The sequence below is a fragment of the Megalobrama amblycephala genome, linkage group LG7, assembly GCF_018812025.1.
Source record: "Megalobrama amblycephala isolate DHTTF-2021 linkage group LG7, ASM1881202v1, whole genome shotgun sequence".
In the NCBI taxonomy this organism is placed as follows: Eukaryota; Metazoa; Chordata; class Actinopteri; order Cypriniformes; family Xenocyprididae; genus Megalobrama; species Megalobrama amblycephala.
In genome coordinates this window covers 15,617,187-15,635,773 of record NC_063050.1, presented here as the reverse complement: position 1 = coordinate 15,635,773, position 18,587 = coordinate 15,617,187, and the positions used below count along the sequence as shown (strand labels likewise).

At 38.2% G+C, this 18,587-nt stretch overlaps 1 protein-coding gene across 1 annotated transcript in view; it reads left to right on the top strand.

The window, feature by feature from the left end:
* Positions 1-13,236, top strand: part of tbc1d9 (TBC1 domain family, member 9 (with GRAM domain)) — a 33,093-nt gene extending 19,857 nt beyond the window's left edge. Inside the window, exons 10-21 of the mRNA XM_048196098.1 lie at positions 2,461-2,675; positions 2,752-2,869; positions 2,974-3,259; positions 4,457-4,586; positions 4,667-4,765; positions 4,865-4,933; positions 7,022-7,262; positions 8,098-8,163; positions 8,826-8,912; positions 9,003-9,071; positions 9,174-9,277; positions 10,342-13,236. Coding sequence (XP_048052055.1) covers positions 2,461-2,675; positions 2,752-2,869; positions 2,974-3,259; positions 4,457-4,586; positions 4,667-4,765; positions 4,865-4,933; positions 7,022-7,262; positions 8,098-8,163; positions 8,826-8,912; positions 9,003-9,071; positions 9,174-9,277; positions 10,342-11,049 — 2,192 coding nt within the window. The 3' untranslated portion in view covers positions 11,050-13,236. The remainder of the gene's footprint in view (positions 1-2,460; positions 2,676-2,751; positions 2,870-2,973; positions 3,260-4,456; positions 4,587-4,666; positions 4,766-4,864; positions 4,934-7,021; positions 7,263-8,097; positions 8,164-8,825; positions 8,913-9,002; positions 9,072-9,173; positions 9,278-10,341) is intronic.
* The last annotated feature ends 5,351 nt before the right edge of the window (positions 13,237-18,587 follow it).

The window sequence follows — 18,587 nt, the reverse complement described above, 5'->3', positions numbered from 1 at the left end:
AAATCTACTTTACATCATGACAAGTTTCAAAATAGCTCATCTACTGTTAACTTACCCTTTTGAACAAGTAGTTAACTACACAAGCTGCTCACTACATTGAAGCTTCAATAACTTTATGAGTTGTAACCAAATGTACGTGGTATTTTCAGGGTATCCTTTGCAGTTATAGTTTTGATGATGATTTACGCATTTTATGAGAAAAAACTGTAAATAGCGGACATGATTGATAATCATAATTATAGCCTTGTGCTTTATAGTTATAACAAACTTTGGTGTAATTTATACATTTTGAACTGTAGTTATCCAAACTGTTCCTGTGGATATACATAGCAAACTTCATGTCAGTACATCAGAGCATTGCAAAGATACAGCATCACTTCCTGTATGACAATCATCACCATCAAATTCATTGATGCATTTCATGCAAACTGTTTAGTATATCAAAAACTTATAATCATTTTTGACTAGCATGATCAAACAATAAAAATGACAGAAAATGTAGTTTATTTATGTAATATATAAAATATAATATGTAAAAAAATTATATTTTATTAAGATTTTAAAATATATATTTTATGAAATGTATGAAATATATTTAAATATAAATATTATTTATTAATAAAATATTTTGTTCTCTATCACTAGAGAAAGGTTTGATTCAGCAATGTCTAAAATGGAAGTTTAAAAAAAAAAAAAAAGATCTAACCAGGAAACATTTATGAATATCTGTCAAATATCAAACTGTATTATACAGGTGCTGGTCATATAATTAGAATATCATCAAAAAGTTGATTTATTTCACTAATTCCATTCAAAAAGTGAAACTTGTATATTATATTCATTCACTACACACAGACTGATATATTTCAAATGTTTATTTCTTTTAATTTTGATGATTATAACTGACAACTAAGGAAAATCCCAAATTCAGTATCTCAGAAAATTAGAATATTACTTAAGACCAATACAAAGAAAGGATTTTTAGAAATCTCGGCCAACTGAAAAGTATGAACATGAAAAGTATGAGCATGTACAGCACTCAATACTTAGTTGGGGCTCCTTTTGCCTGAATTACTGCAGCAATGCGGCGTGGCATGGAGTCGATCAGTCTGTGGCACTGCTCAGGTGTTATGAGAGCCCAGGTTGCTCTGATAGTGACCTTCAGCTCTTCTGCATTGTTGGGTCTGGCATATCGCATCTTCCTCTTCACAATACCCCATAGTTTTTCTATGGGGTTAAGGTCAAGCGAGTTTGCTGGCCAATTAAGAACAGGGATACCATGGTCCTTAAACCAGGTACTGGTAGCTTTGGCACTGTTTGCAGGTGCCAAGTCCTGTTGGAAAATGAAATCTGCATCTCCATAAAGTTGGTCAGCAGCAGGAAGCATGAAGTGCTCTAAAACTTCCTGGTATACGGCTGCGTTGACCTTGGACCTCAGAAAACACAGTGGACCAACACCAGCAGATGACATGGCACCCCAAACCATCACTGACTGTGGAAACTTTACACTGGACCTCAAGCAACGTGGATTGTGTGCCTCTCCTCTCTTCCTCCAGACTCTGGGAACCTGATTTCCAAAGGAAATGCAAAATTTACTTTCATCAGAGAACATAACTTTGGACCAACGCTTCTGACGCTGTCTGTTGTTCAAGAGTGGCTTGACACAAGGAATGCGACAGCTGAAACCCATGTCTTGCATACGTCTGTGCGTAGTGGTTCTTGAAGCACTGACTCCAGCTGCAGTCCACTCTTTGTGAATCTCCCCCACATTTTTGAATGGGTTTTGTTTCACAATCCTCTCCAAGGTGCGGTTATCCCTATTGCTTGTACACTTTTTTTTTTTACCACATCTTTTCCTTCCCTTCACCTCTCTATTAATGTGCTTGGACACAGAGCTCTGTGAACAGCCAGCCTCTTTTGCAATGACCTTTTGTGTCTTGCCCTCCTTGTGCAAGGTGTCAATGGTCGTCTTTTGGACAACTGTCAAGTCAGCAGTCTTCCCCATGATTGTGTAGCCTACAGAACTAGACTGAGAGACCATTTAAAGGCCTTTGCAGGTGTTTTGAGTTAATTAGCTGATTAGAGTGTGGCACCAGGTGTCTTCAATATTGAACCTTTTCACAATATTCTAATTTTCTGAATTGAATTTGATTAAAGTACAGTTGAATTAGAGTTAAATTGAATTGAATTATGTTATATTAGTCTAGAGATAAATTGAATTAAATTAGAGTTGAATTGAATTAAAATAAAGTAGAGTGAATTTAGTTGAATTATAAAGTAGAGTTAGTAGAGTTAATAAGAATTAAATTCTAAATAAAACCACCACTGTAATTGGACACATCATGACCTAATAAAATTTTGTTTTTGCATCAAAAATTATTAGCTAAATAATTTGTGTACTTGTGAGCTGTTGATTATTTGATTGGCTGGTTGTTTATGTGTGTGTGTTGGTGTGTGCAGGGGCGATTAACGAGATGGCCACTCATCCTGGTTATTATGAGGATCTGGTGGAGAAGTCGATGGGGAAATATAATCTGGCCACAGAGGAGATCGAGAGAGACCTGCACCGGTCTCTCCCAGAGCATCCGGCCTTTCAGAATGAGATGGGCATCGCCGCCCTGCGTCGAGTCCTCACTGCGTACGCCTTCCGCAACCCCAATATCGGCTATTGCCAGGTATGATGCACAGCATGACAGCTGCTACATCTTATACATGCACAGCATGGTCATAATACCAGTTCGTCCTCCACAGGCCATGAACATCGTGACCTCCGTCCTGCTGCTGTACGCTAAAGAGGAAGAGGCCTTCTGGCTCCTGGTGGCCTTATGTGAGCGGATGCTTCCCGATTACTACAACACCAGAGTCGTAGGTGAGCTCCAGGATCATCCAGCTTCTCAAAACATCAGCAACCCACCAAACGACTCCGATACAAGATCTAACTGCACTGATTATGTGTGTTTATGTGTATGTCAGGTGCTTTGGTGGACCAGGGTGTGTTCGAGGAGCTGGCTCACGTCTACGTTCCTCAGCTGTACGACTGCATGCAGGCGCTGGGCGTCATCTCCACCATCTCCCTCTCCTGGTTCCTCACGCTCTTCCTGTCCGTCATGCCCTTCGAGAGTGCCGTGGTGGTGGTTGACTGCTTCTTCTACGAGGGCATCAAGGTCATCTTCCAGCTGGCTCTGTCTGTGCTCGACGCTAACATCCATCAGCTGCTGAGCTGTAAAGATGACGGAGAAGCCATGACCATCCTGGGCAGGTAGGACAACTGCATACTACTGAATATGTGTAGCATGCAGCATAATGAGTATGTTTAGTGTGCTACTTAAGTATGTAGTATTCTGCATATGTACTGTACTGCAAAGTGATTATATGCTGCATACTGGAGTATACAGTATACTACAGATTTAGTGTATGTAATGTACTACATAGTGAGTATAAATATAGTCTATACTGCAATGTGATTATATGCTGCATACTACATAGAGTATACACTATACTGCAAATTGTGTGTATGTTGCGTACTATGTGGTGTGCATAATGTGTAGTTTATAAGCACAGTTTGTATATGTTGTGTGCTGCTAAGTGATTATATGCTGCATACTAGACTATATAGTATACTACAGATTTAGTGTATGTAATGTACTACATAGTGAGTATAAATATAGTCTATACTGCAATGTGATTTTATGCTGCATACTACATAGAGTATACACTATACTGCAAATTTAGTGTATGCAGCATACTTGTTAGTGAGTATAAATATATTCTGTAAGCAAAGTTTGTTTTTATATGTAGTATGCAGCATAAAACATTTTAGCAGTAGAGTACACAGTACATACTGCAAGTTCAATTTAAATAGTGTACTGATTATACAGTCTGTAAGCAAATTCTGCGTTTTTGTGCAGCAAAGTGAGTATTGTATGTAGTATGCTGCATAGTGGGTGTATGTAGTGTGGTGCAAAGTGATTATATACTGCATAGTGAGTGTACAGTATACTACAAGATGACCAAATGTAGCACACTATATAGTGAGTGTATCTAATTTATTAACCAAATTAGCATAAGTTGTGCACTACAAAGTGAATATTGTATAGTGAGTGTACGGTTTACTGCATATTGAGTACTGTGTAGTGAGTAAATGTAGCTTAAATGCTAAGCTTGTAAGTGTTGCATACTACTTAGACTTAGTAATAGATGCAAACTACATAGAGTATACAGTATACTGCAAGTTGAGTTTAAGTAGTGTACTGAGTATACATAGTCTATCAGTTTTAATTTAGTGTAAATGTAGTGAGTAAATATAGTCAAATGCAAAGGTTGTATATGTAGCATACTACATTTAGAGTAGACATAGTATACTGGAAGGAGCTAGACATAGTATGCTACATACATATTGTACGACAAAGTGAGTGTTTTTATATAGTATGCTGACACAAACGAGTGTGTGTTGTAGGTATCTGGACAGCGTGACCAATAAGGACAGCACCCTTCCTCCGATCCCTCATCTTCACTCTCTCCTGACGGATAACGGCGAGCCTCATCCTGAGGTGGACATCTTCAAACTTGTGCGCAGCTCGTATGAGGTTCGTTTTGGTTTAAAGTGTGATCATGTGTTCAGTCTGTGTCATATTGCATGTTTGATAATTTTTACTGTCATCTGCAGAAGTTCGGCTCCATTCGGGCAGATGTGATCGAGCAGATGCGGTTCAAACAGAGACTGAGGGTGATCCAGGCCATTGAAGACACCACCAAACGCAATGTGGTAATCAGACGCTCTCCATACTGACTCAATCAGTGGATGTGTGACTTTTAGTTTTATTGAAGCACACGTTCATGTTTGCCTCATCCGCTGGTTTTCCAGGTGCGGACCATCGTGACGGAGACGCCCTTTAGCATTGATGAGCTGGAGGAGCTCTACACACTCTTTAAGGTTAGTCACATGACGAGGTCACGAGTCAACCGATTGTGGCCTGACTTGAGCAACATATTTACTGCGCTTGAGCTGAATGAGTTTGTCAAATCACCTTTATTTATATATCGCTTTATACAATACAGATTGTTTCAAAGCAGGTTTACAGTGATAGTAGGAGAATGATTCAACGATGCAAACGGGACATTCCCGCTGTACAGCAGCTCTAAAAGAAAAGTGTCATTGTTCAGCTGAAGTCAGTTCAGTTAAATTAGTTCAATTCATCTATAAGAAATTCTGCAGAATAGTGATAGTGAAATAGTCAGATCAATAATATTGTGTCCCCAACTAAGCCAGCCAGAGGTGACAGTAGCAAGAAACCCAAACTGCATACAGAGGAAAAAAAACATTGGGAGAAACCAGGCACATTCGGAGTTCAGTTCTTCTCTGGACAGTGAACGAACACGGTGTGTTATGATCATCACAAGTCAGAAATCAGATTGTGGACTGGTAGCATTCAAATATTCATCCAGTTCCTTTTGCTTGAAGATCGGATTCATCGCACCATTTTGGAGACCTGTCTGGTTTTTGTGGACCTGTGTCGACGAGGCCTTCACAGGAGATTGTCTAGTTGACAGGATCTCTGCTGACATTCAGGGCTGCGTTGTGGTCGTGTCTAGGTGCAGGTCCAGCATCTGATCTGGATATGGACCGGCTCCGGATGACTACGGTAACCTCGGGATAAACAGAGAGACTAATATTAGAGTAGATGCCGTTATGGGAGTGTTACCGTTTCTGCATGATTTAATTTTGCAGCCTAAAAAATCCTTTAATGGATGTGAATTATAGAAATGTGTGATGTGCATGCCAGGTTAAAGAGATGATTAGTCTAGATTTAAACTGACAGAGTGTGTCTGCTTCCCGAACAATGCTAGGAAGACTGTTCTAGTGATTTAAGATAATGACTCCTCCACACACGGGCTGATGGATGGAGTGAGTGTGTGAATATATTGCAGATGGATGACTTTTTATTAGAGTGTCATGTATCTTCCTCTTTAGCTGTTCTTCAGCACATTCATTAGCTCTCAATGACACAGGAGCTGCTCCGAGGGTTTCTCTGTAAATGGATCAAAGCCATTTATGTCCCAAATGCCTGTTCATTTAAAGGAATAATTGCAGTTATTAATCAGAGGATGCTTTGCATATGGCAATAATAAAGTCACAGAAAACTGTATTTCTCAACAAATGATGCCATCTAGCGGGAGTTACACTATTTTTATTTTAATATTCATTATTTTATTATAATAATAATAATAATTATTATTATTATCAAATCAATGTTAATTCATTAATTAATACTTTTATATAATAATTAAAATGTATTAAACATGCTATTATTTTTATTATTATATAATGGTTCTTATTAAATCATTTTAAATTATTATCATCATTATTATGTCATTTATAATAATTATGAATAAATCAATATTAATTATTCATTCATTTAAGATAACAATTTTAAGAATCATATTTTGTATGCTATTTTTAGTTATTTTATGGTTTTTATTGAGATATTTAATGATTTTTGCTAAATAATTTTAAAGTAATAATTTAATCATAAATGTTATTATTTTTATTTTCCTTTTTTTATATTGTTGAGATTATTTTAGTTATATTTAATGGTGCTTGCTAAGTCATTTTAAATTATTAATTTTATCATAAATATTACGATTTTTATTATTTTTCTTTTTTGTTTTATTGAGATTATTTTGATTATTTAATGATGCTTGCTAAATATTTTATTTATTATTTATTTTATTTTATTTTTGTATTGAAATTATTTTGGTCATATGTAATGGTGCTTGATAAATAATTTGGATAAACCTCTAACCCTAAATTTTAAACTTAATTACAATGTGCATGTAACTCATCCAGCCTGATTTGTGTTATGGCTCAAATCATACAGTCTGTTAAGGAAGACTTTTTATTATTCAGACGATTATTAACACCATTGCAAGTGCATTCACATTTAAACATCTGTTATCGTTTAGTTGGGTGCTTCATAAGCATTGACTTTTCATGACCTGTGCATGTGTTCATTACCATCAGGCTGAGCATCTGACCAGCTGTTACTGGGGCACCACCAGCAACCCCATGAGCCGCCACGACCCGAGCCTGCCGTACCTGGAGCAGTACCGTATCGATCTGGAACAGTTCAAGGGCCTGTTCGCGCTGCTCTTCCCCTGGGCCTGCGGCTCGCACACCGACGATCTGGCCCTGCGATTCTTCCGTCTGTTGGACCACAACGCAGATGCGCTCATCAACTTCAGAGAGTTCATCAGCGGCTTGAGTGAGTGTTTTTATCAGGGGAATCATACTATCCTTTAAGTCAGCATGAAGCGGAAGTTGAGATAGACTTTTCTTCTCTACTGTGATGTATATCCAAATGAAACCGCTTCTCAAACAAGAAAAAATGTAGGATGGGACCATGGGGAATTGATTGGATGATTGCATGGTTGTGGTTTGCTATTGGTGGATCTCAAGTGAGTGACAGGTTGCCCCGCCCTCATGTCAGTAAACATGTCATCAGAGAAGAGATGAGATAAGCTGCAAGAGGGAGGGGAGGTTTTTTGATTAAAGATTACAAGGCACATGAATTAAAAAAAAAAAAAGATAAATCATTTATAATAAATACTGCAATATTGCATTACAAAAAATAAGAATTATCAATTTTTATTTTATGGTGACTTTAAATCCTTTTCCATAAAAGTTTGATGCACTATGAAATCTTGCGTTTAAAAGTCAAAACATCCTAGTCTAGTCAAAAATTATATTATGGGAAAAAAAAGTAAAGTGGACCTCAGGGTAAAAATTTTATATTAATGAAAATGAATATTAATTTTTTAATCCATTATTATAACAATTATTATTTTTTTTTTAATATAAATGCTATTTTTTTGTCTCTTTTTTTGTGAGATGCTAAATAATGCTTAATCTTGCTAAATCATTTTAAATTATTATCATATTGAGTTGGTTTTTGTCATATTTAGTGGTGCTTTCTAAATAAAAATTAACTATATCATATGATTTATATATATGTTTAAATTCTAAATGTAATTAAAGTGCATCAGGTTGATTGTTTTTGTACACATATGATTAACTTCACCGTATGGTTTGTGTTTCAGGTGTCCTGTGTCATGGTGACCTGACAGAAAAACTCAAATTTCTGTATAAGATTCACGTACTTCCAGGTAGGTGAGAATATGTGGGTGTAAAAAATATTTTTTATTTTTTTATTCATGGTTAACATTATGCTGGTAACTAATAAAATTCAAACTGGTTCATTAATTCATACTTGTATTTTATTTTCAGCATTTGTTAACTTTTGCAGATATGCATATAATATGTGTGGTAACTGATTATTAGTCGATTATAATAATAAGATTATTAGTCGAGAGGAAACTTAATAAAAAGCAGAAATAAAAGTGAATTCGGATGTTTTTTGTTGTTATGCAGTGCATTAGTGGTGAATCTCACAAAATCTCTCACAAACATATCAGGGTCATATTTAACCCACAAATCAAAAGAATAAGAAATTATAGTCTCCTTAGAGAAAATTCGAGATAATAAAACCACAATGGAAATAAGTTTTTAACTTCATCCTGGACAAATTTATTTTTGTCAAATAAAACTTGATAGAAATGTTACTAAAGTGTTACTATTAGCCTAATTATTAATGTCCAGATACTTGTCAGGAGGTCTTTTTTTTTAATTTTTTTTATGTAATGTAATGTAATGTAATATAATATAATATAATAAATATATTTTGTCATTTTCATTTGCATTTTTATATTGTTATCTAAATAAAAAAGCTGTAGAACAGGGCTGAATTTGCAGTGTTTGTTGTCCTCAGAGCTGCACCATGAGCAGGAGGAGCCGGACTCGGCCTGTGAAGCCATGCAGTATTTCTTTGAGGACATCACCCCAGAGGCCTCCAGCGGTACTGCTGCATCCTCACACTCTCTTACCATATGAAAATACCACAAACACTGTGATCACTGGTACTGATGCTTTGACCTCTCATGGACAGGCCTCGACCCCAAGAACAGGACCGAGAAGGATGATGGATTCGTCAGAGTCACCTTTAAGAATGAAAAAGGTGGGAGAAACATCCTCCCTGTTTATATAGATGAAAATGAATCAGAGTTTATCTGTTTAAATGTGCAGCATTCAATAAGGCTTCTTTCTGTCTGTGATGTAGTGAAGAAAACGCACACTCCAGATTACCGCACGTACCTGCGCCTGTGGAACCAGGAGACCAAAGCAAAGCTGGAGAACATGAAGGATCTGCCCAAACTCAACCAGGTACATTTGGAGACCAACCAAAGTTACTTCAAGACCCTTTTCCTATTTCCAATTATATGAAAGCAATATTTGTATTTATCCTTTTTACAGTTAAGGGAATTTACAGCGCTAAAACAACATCCTTTGTTTACGTTCCTAAGTCTCTTGAGACTGAGTCATTCACTCAAGTATAGGTTTGCCGCCATCTAATGGCGTAATAATGTAACTTTCACTCAATCCATATTACGCACTAATAGACCCTTTCTCAATAGCAAATACAACATATTATTTATATAAAATATTTATTGAACAACAGTATTTACATTAACAACAGTAGCCTTTATATGACAATAGGAAATAAACACAATTGTACAGTTCAGTCAAGCATACAAAAGCAAATGCTCTACAGGATGGAAGTTAAATATAGCCTTAATATTAAATATTAAATTTAACATAGCTCAACGATATTCTCAGGAACTAGTAATAGATTTATAAGACCAACGATTGCCCATTTTATATACCCAAAATGAATTATATCTCATGTTTAACCACTATAAGAGCCAGCGGCAAATCCCTGAAGCACTGGCCGAGATGAAGCTGTTCTCGGCGGGTACACGAGCACTGAATGGCCGCTGACGGTCTGGAGCTCACATCTCCGAAAACAAATTGTCTAAACAATTTGTAAAATAGGCACTATGATTAAATATGAGTCACATATTTCAGGTCTAAACAACTACATTCTCACCTTAAAAAAACTCTTAAAACTACAGTTTGTGGTACAACAAGTGTAGTATTTGCAAAAATTACGGTGGATTTGCTCGGCCGCCATGACAGTCGCTTCAAGTGGAGTGATACAAAGGGTGAAATGGTAGGATTGCTCAGGAGCCAATCAGATTCGAGAACCAGAAAGAACTGTTTTATAAATATATATATATATTACACACACACACACACACACCGGAATTAGTTGTTATTAACAATCTTTAAATAAATCCACTGCAAGACAAGGACATCAGGTTTGTTTATCCGCAGGTTAAATCAGACTCTGTTGTGATATATGTGTTTCTTTTCCCTTCTGTCTTCAGAGTCAGTTCATCGAGCTGTGTAAGACTCTCTATAACATGTTCAGTGAAGACCCAAGCGAGCAGGAGCTGTATCACGCCACTGCTACGGTCACCAGCCTGCTGCTGGAGATGGGAGAGGTGGGCAAACTCTTCTGCAATCCCGCTAACAAGGACGAGGAGGAGGAGGAGGACGACGAAGAGGACGACCACATCCCGGTGGGCAGAAGCAAGCGGGAGAGAGCACGACACAAACCCTGCAATAGTGAGATTAACTCCTGCAGCACAGGTCCATTAGATGACATCAAACTGGAGGACTCGTCGCCCAAAGACACCGGCACGTCCTCCGCCATGCTCATCTCAGATGACGAGACCAAAGACGACACGTCCATGTCCTCGTACTCCGTCCTGAGCGCCGGCTCCCACGAGCTGGACGATAAGCTTCAGTGTGAGGACATCGCCGAGGACACGGTTCTCATACGCAACGGCGGGACACATAGGGGAGCGGGGCGTCATGGGAGAGGTGGACTGCCTCACAGCGCCAGCATCGATAAGGACTGGGCCATCACATTCGAGCAGTTCCTGGCCTCTGTGCTCACCGAACAAGCCCTGGTACAGTACTTCGAGAAGCCTGTCGAGATCACCGCGCGAATTACTAACGCCAAGAACGTTCGCAAGGTGGGACACCCACACATGTCCGTCAGTGACTATGAGATCTCGCTATCAGGATAATGTGCTATACTTAAACTATTACCTCTCCATTCACAAACTGTGTTTCAAGATTAAAGGCGTACAGTAGTTCATCCAAAAATGAAAGTTATACCATCATTTACTCACTGTCGTGTCGTTCCGTTACTTTTTTATTACTTGGTTATTTCATGGAACGTCAATGCTAGTTTTTAACCCATACAATGAAAGTAAATGGAGACCATCTCTGTCAAGCTAAAAACTGACAAAAAGCACCATAAAAATTGTTTATGTACTATTTATTGAGTTTTCTGAAGCCATACAATAGCAAAAAACAACTTAAATTCTAGTATGTTCCTTGCACAAACCAATTGTATGACTTTTTGTAAGTATATTGGCCACTTTTATTGTCATATTTGGAGGTCGAAATCTCCAGTCCCCATTAACTTACATTGTATGGAAATGAGCAGCATGGACAATTAGCTAAATATCTCCTTTTGTGTTCTACCTTAAAATATATATATATATATATATATATAGATATATATATATATATATATATATATATATATATATATATATATATATATATATATATATATAAAATTACACTTGGAATGACATGAGGGTCAACAAATGATGACCGCTTTCATTTTTGGTGAACTACTCCTTTAACCGGCCACCTAATTTATCTACTCTCAACCAATGGATCTCGTCTTAAATCATTTCGAAACTTTAAAGGCTTCATGTTCGCGTGAGCTCGTTATGGAAGGACAGTAATGAGTTTTCCCAGAGGCTCTTCTTTGATCTAATGACAGATGGACCATGACCAACAGAATGACCTTTTTACCTGTACAAAGTCTGAGAGGAACTGTTGTATGCTACTATGTGCTTGATGTACTTTATATACAGAAATGGTTACTAATAGTATCTAATACAGTTAGACTGTTTATCATAGTAATCGTGTCTAGAATAGCTCACTAGTCCTGATTGGGCGAAGCGCACCTGAGTCTGAGAAAACATTTTCTTAATCAGTATTTTTGTGTTGTGTTCCAATAAATGTATGTAAATGTCCTAAAAATAATACCAGTTTACTTGGGAATCAAAACTGCGTGCAATCACAAGACTTTTTAGAAAATATATTGCATTTATTTATTTGTAAGGATGAACCTCAATAGGAATTTTTAGATTTATGCTGAAAAAAAAAAAAACACGATTTTAAAACAAGTTTATTTGGAAGAGCAATACAAATAAACTTTACATACTTTAAGTGATATTATATTCTCTAAAATAGACTTATGCAATCTTACGCAGTGTTGCTTCTCAAGTATCTTCTCAAGATATTTTTACTTTAAAAGTTTAGGCAAAAATACAGATTAAGAGAATGATTTTGATTTTAGAGTATAGTAGATCATCTTTAATGTAAGGTCGTTCACTGGGGTAATGGGGAAACACGTATGTGAGATTTAACCCAGCAAACTCTTGAAAAAGAGAAGGACGCTGGGACGTGAAATACTGGGATTGTTGGAACTATGTGCCACAAAATCACCTGTAATTTCCCAGATTTCTCATTTCTCTCTTCTTATCTCAATTCCTTTGCACCTGCACTTTGGGTTTTTCTTCTTTGTAAAAAGTGAGGATGTTTGTAACCTGTCAGCTCTGAAATACCGGATATGAATCAGCTGAGAGACGATGCAGTCCAGCTGTGTATAATATCTGACATTCACAGTTTATAGTGTATCCTGAAGACTACGGTTGTGTACAGTTTTTCATTTGCTGTGTTCTCACCAGGCATGTGGCATGTCTGCGCACCTTCCCCTAACTTATTTTGTTCGTTTGTTTTTTAAATAGATGCGTTTTTACTTTATTTCATGCTGCTGTTTTTAAGTTTACGTTTTTATTGTGAATTGTTCAAATTGACCTGTAAATGATTCAGACCACTTCCAGGAATTAAATGTATAAAAAGAAAATGCCCTGTCCTGTTATCAGATACTCTTCAGTTCTGTTTTATTTACTGTTTACTATATTTCAGTCCATTTTCATCTTGGCATTTCCAAATGAATGAGGTACAAAAAGGGCTGTGAATCTGTTTTTCTTCCATCTCAGGAGGTCAGCCTAAATACTAAACATTTTATGCAAGTTTTGCCATTTTTGAGATATGCTTAATTTAAGACTCCGATTGATGTGGTTTCATTGTTTTCTATCAATAAATAAAATCAATTTAAGCCAGAATCAGTAACATGGATGCAGATTTATGCTAAATAAAGCTGGCACAGAAGTGACTAGCTTGTTTGTGGCTAAATTTTGGTTAGTAGTTATTCATAAACTTATATTTCAGAAATATTAAAATATTTTACCCAGAATTTTATTTTTTTAAAATCTTCATGATTCATAGTCAACACTGCAATTTGCATGAAATTGAGAAGGGAAAAAACTACTGGCCCCTAAAGGGACATGGTGATGAAAAAATATGAGATGGGAGGACAAAAATATTCTTAAATGTTTTAAAAGATCTTAAATGGTTTGTGAGTGAACACAGTTTTTCCAGTGGACATTTTATGTCTTGGGGCACCCAGAACGCAAAGTTTCAGGGACAGGAAATTAACATTTCTCGGGGACAGTTTGTCTCTAGGGACAGGGAATTCAAAGTTTCTGGGGGGACGTTTTATGTCTTGGGGACAGGGAGCGCAAAGTTTCTTGGGGGACGTTTTATGTCTCAGTGACGGAGAACATGGAGTTTCTTGGGGGACAGAGAATGCAAAGTTTCTCTGGGACATTTTATGTCTCTGACAGGGAATGGAAAGTTTTTCAGGGGACATTTTATGTCTTGGGGACAGGGAACGTAAAGTTTTTTGGGGGCATTTTATGTCTCGGGGAGAGGGAACGCAAAGTCTCTCGGGGGACATTTTATGTCTTGGGGACAGGGAACGCAAAGTTTCTTGAGACATTTTATGTCTCGGGGACAGAGAATACAAGGTTTCTTGGAGGACATTTTATGTCTTGGGGATGAGAACGCAAAGTTTCTTGGGACATTTTATGTCTAGGGGACAGGGAATGCAAAGTTTCGCGGGACATTTTACATCTCAGGACAGAGATACAAAGTTTCTTGGGGGACATTTTATGTCTCGGGCGGAGAACGCAAAGTTTCTTGGGAAATTGTATGTCTAGGGGAAAGGGAAAGTAAAGTTTCTTGGGGGACATTTTATGTCTCGGGGACGGAGAACGCAACGTTTCTCTGGGACATTTTATGATTCGGGGACAGGGAACGCAAAGTTTCTTGGGACATTTTATGATTCGGGGACAGGGAACGCAAAGTTTCTTGGGACATTTTATGTCACAGGGAACGCAAACTTTCTTGGGGGACATTTTATGTCTCAGGTCACAGGGAACGCAAACTTTCTTGGAGGACATTTTATGTCTCGGGGACAGAGAATACAAGGTTTCTTGGAGGACATTTTATGTCTCGGGGATGAGAACGCAAAGTTTCGCGGGACATTTTATGTTTAGGGGACAGGGAATGCAAAGTTTCGCGGGACATTTTACATCTCGGGACAGAAATACAAAGTTTCTTGGGGGACATTTTATGTCTCATTGACAGAGAACGCAACATTTATTGGGACATTTTATGTCTAGGGTAAAGGGAACGCAAAGTTTCTTGGGGGACATTTTATGTCTCGGGGACGGAGAACGCAAAGTTTCTCTGGGACATTTTATGATTCGGGGACAGGGAATGCAAAGTTTCTTGGGACATTTTATGCCTTGGGGACGGAGAACGCAAAGTTTCTCTGGGACATTTTATGATTCGGGGACAGGGATTGCAAAGTTTCTTGGGACATTTTATGTCTTGGGACACAGGGAATGCAAAGTCTCTCTGGGGACATTTTATGTATCGGGGACGGAGAACGCAAAGATTCTTGGGACATTTTATGATTCGGGGACAGGGAACGCAAAGTTTCTTGGGACATTTTATGTCTTGGGACACAGGGAATGCAAAGTCTCTTTGGGGACATTTTATGTATCGGGTACAGGGAACGCAAAGTTTCTTGGGACATTTTATGTCTCAGGTCACAGGGAACGCAAAGTTTCTTGGGGGACATTTTACGTCTCGGGGACAGAGAATACAAGGTTTCTTGGAGGACATTTTGTCTCGGGGACAGGGAATGCAAAGTTTAGCGGGACATTTTACATCCCGGGACAGAGATACAAAGTTTCTTGGGGGACATTTTATGTCTCGGGATGGAGAACGCAAAGTTTATTGGGACATTTTATGTCTAGGGTAAAGGGAACGCAAAGTTTCTTGGGGGACATTTTATGTCTCGGGGACAGAGAATGCAAAGTTTCTTAGGACATTTTACGCCTTGGGGACGGAGAATGCAAAGTTTCTCTGGGACATTTTATGATTGGGGACAGGGAACGCAAAGTCTCTTTGGGGACATTTTATGTATTGGGGACAGGGAACGCAAAGTTTATTGGGACATTTTATGTCTAGGGTAAAGGGAACGCAAAATTTCTTGGAGACATTTTACATCTTGGGGACAGAGAATACAAAGTTTCTTGGGGGACAGGGAACGCAAAGTTTCTCAGGGGACATTTTATATCTCTGGACAGGGAATGCAAAGTTTCTCAGGAACACAAAACATTATTGGGAGGATGCAAAAGCATTGACTTACTATTTTATCATCCCATCATCATACTTTTTCCCCACCACCGGGTCCCTTTTGGGCCTCCATACCACCCAGACCCCATCAGAAGCATAGTATTTTTCTGCTTGGTCATGCTGAGTGTGACTGCTGTTGAGTGTCCTGACCACTAGAGGCCAGTAGTGAAATGCTTTCATTTGCATAAATTTGACTGAGCCAGTAGAGTTCTGGGCTGTAACGAAGCAGTGTGTCCTGAATGAAATACCAATGCACTCTCTGCACCTCCCTGTCTGGCCACCGCTGACGTTCAGAGGGTGTGAGCGGAGGCGTCCAATCAGACGCTGCTGTTCTCTGATGTCCCAGCACTGGAGATACTTGGCACTCAAATAAAGACACCAAGCTGTCTCAGTCAACAAGCCTTGCGTCATTACCGGGCACTCCGCTTGAAAAAACCCTTCTCTCAGCTTAAATGTGCACCTCTTATTTTCTTGTAAATAAACCTCTTTATTACCCGCTAAAGCACTTTCCCATCATTAACCACTTGATAAGTCAGCTGTTTATCTGTTCCGGTTATCCGCTTACCTATCAAGTACTGTTTTATCTTTAACCTATCTTTATCTTTTGTACTTGATCCAAGTGTTGTGCCATAGATTGTAGAGCAATACAAATGGTAGATCCCTGTACATTTGTCGTTTATGAATTAACCAATAAAATCAAAGTCTACTTTCATTTGTACACTCGACAACCTGCATAGTAAAATTGTTGCAATTGAATAGTGTCAGCTCCATTAATGCACTCGTGTGTTTTTAAAACAGAAAAGTTGTATTTAAAATAAACTTTTAAGACATTTTAATTGATATGCTGAATAAAGTTAAACTTCTTTTAAAACATGGTTTTTCCTTACCAAAGACGTCCTTCAGCCTTCCATGTCAATATTATATACATGCGGTTCTCTTTCTTTCTTTCTTTCTTTCTTTCTTTCTTTCTTTCTTTCTTTTTGTATTATTATTTTTAGTATTTATTAGTATTTGTACTTTAAATATAAATAGAGGGGCTGTTTTCACTGTTTACTGTGTGTTTTGGCCGTTCATTTACACGACTATGGCGTTTTGGTGGCCTGAAAATGCATACTTTTGAAAACCGGTTTCAAAGTGCAAGTTTTTGAAAGTGATGCCATTGTCGTCTCTGTGTAAGCTACAAAACCATGAATTTGTGAAAACGATGACATCATGCGTATGCGTATTACATGTTCAGTCTATAGGCACGTAGTGTTTCTTTTCAAAGTGACATCTCCATCTACTGGCCTGGCAGCAAAATACAGAGTTTTTACAGTCTTTTTGTGTATCCGTCTGAACGGGGATCGTTTTGACAACGTTGTCATTATTACACGAAAACATGGGACATGCATGTAATGTCAAACAAAGTTTGTTGTATTATCTAATGTAGACATGGCCAACACTCTAAAAAATTAGTAAAATATTGTAATTTACCATAAAAACAATGCATTCTGGGTAATATTCATCATTTTAAGAAAAGAGGCCTATCGGCTGCCTCGAAAAACAACATATAGTATTATCCAGAATGCATTGTAGTATACAGAAGTAATATACTGTAAAAACAATGCATTCTGGGCAATTTATTTTTTTTTTTTTAAGTAGTAGCCTATAGGTTACTTTCTCAAAAGACTAATAATATTTTGCAGAATGCATTGTTTTATGGTATTGCGGTTTCAATGGAAACAGCATTTTACTGTGTAAATTTTAGGGTTTTTTTAAGGGTTTTTTTTTTAGAGTGAATGCATTGCAAGCATGCAAACTGTACACATAAACAGTAATTATTATGGGGACATGTTATGTCTCTGGGGACAGGGAACGCAAAGTCCTCATGGGACATTTTATGTCTCGGGGACAGGGAACACAATTTCTTGGGGACAATTTATGTCTCAGGCGACAGGGAACACAAAGTTTATCTGGGGAGATTTTATGTCTCTGGGACACATTTTCTTGGGGGACATTTTAAGTCTCTGGGGACAGGGAACATTTTATGTCTCGGGGACAGGGAACGCAAAGTTTCTTGGGGGGGGCATTTTATGTTTCTGGGGATAGGGAATGGAAAGTCTCTCGGGACATTTTATGTTTCTGGGACAGGGAATGCAAAGTTTCTCAGGGGACATTTTATGTTTCTGGGGACAGGGAATTCAAAGTTTGTTGGGGGACATTTTATGTCTCTGGGACAGGGAACGCAAAGTCTCTCAGGGGACATTTTATGTTTCTGGGGAAAGGGAATGCAAAGTTTCTCGGGGGACATTTTATGTCTCTGGGACAAGGAATGCAAAGTTTGTTGGGGGACATTTTATGTCTCTGGGGACAGGGAACGCAAAGTCTCTCAGGGGACATTTTATGTTTCTGGGGACAGGGAACGCAAAGTTTCTTGGAGGACATTTTATGTCTCTGGGACAAGGAATGCAAAGTCTCTCAGGGGACATTTTATGTTTCTGGGGACAGGGAACGCAAAGTTTCTTGGAGGACATTTTATGTCTCTGGGACAAGGAATGCAAAGTTTGTTGGGGGACATTTTATGTCTCTGGGGACAGGGAACGCAAAGTTTCTTGGAGGACATTTTATGTCTCTGGGACAGGGAACGCAAAGTCTCTCAGGGGACATTTTATGTTTCTGGGGACAGGGAACGCAAAGTTTCTTGGAGGACATTTTATGTCTCTGGGACAAGGAATGCAAAGTTTGTTGGGGGACATTTTATGTCTCTGGGACAAGGAATGCAAAGTTTGTTGGGGGACATTTTATGTCTCTGGGACAAGGAATGCAAAGTTTGTTGGGGGACATTTTATGTCTCTGGGGACAGGGAACGCAAAGTCTCTCAGGGGACATTTTATGTTTCTGGGGAAAGGGAATGCAAAGTTTCTCGGGGGACATTTTATGTCTCTGG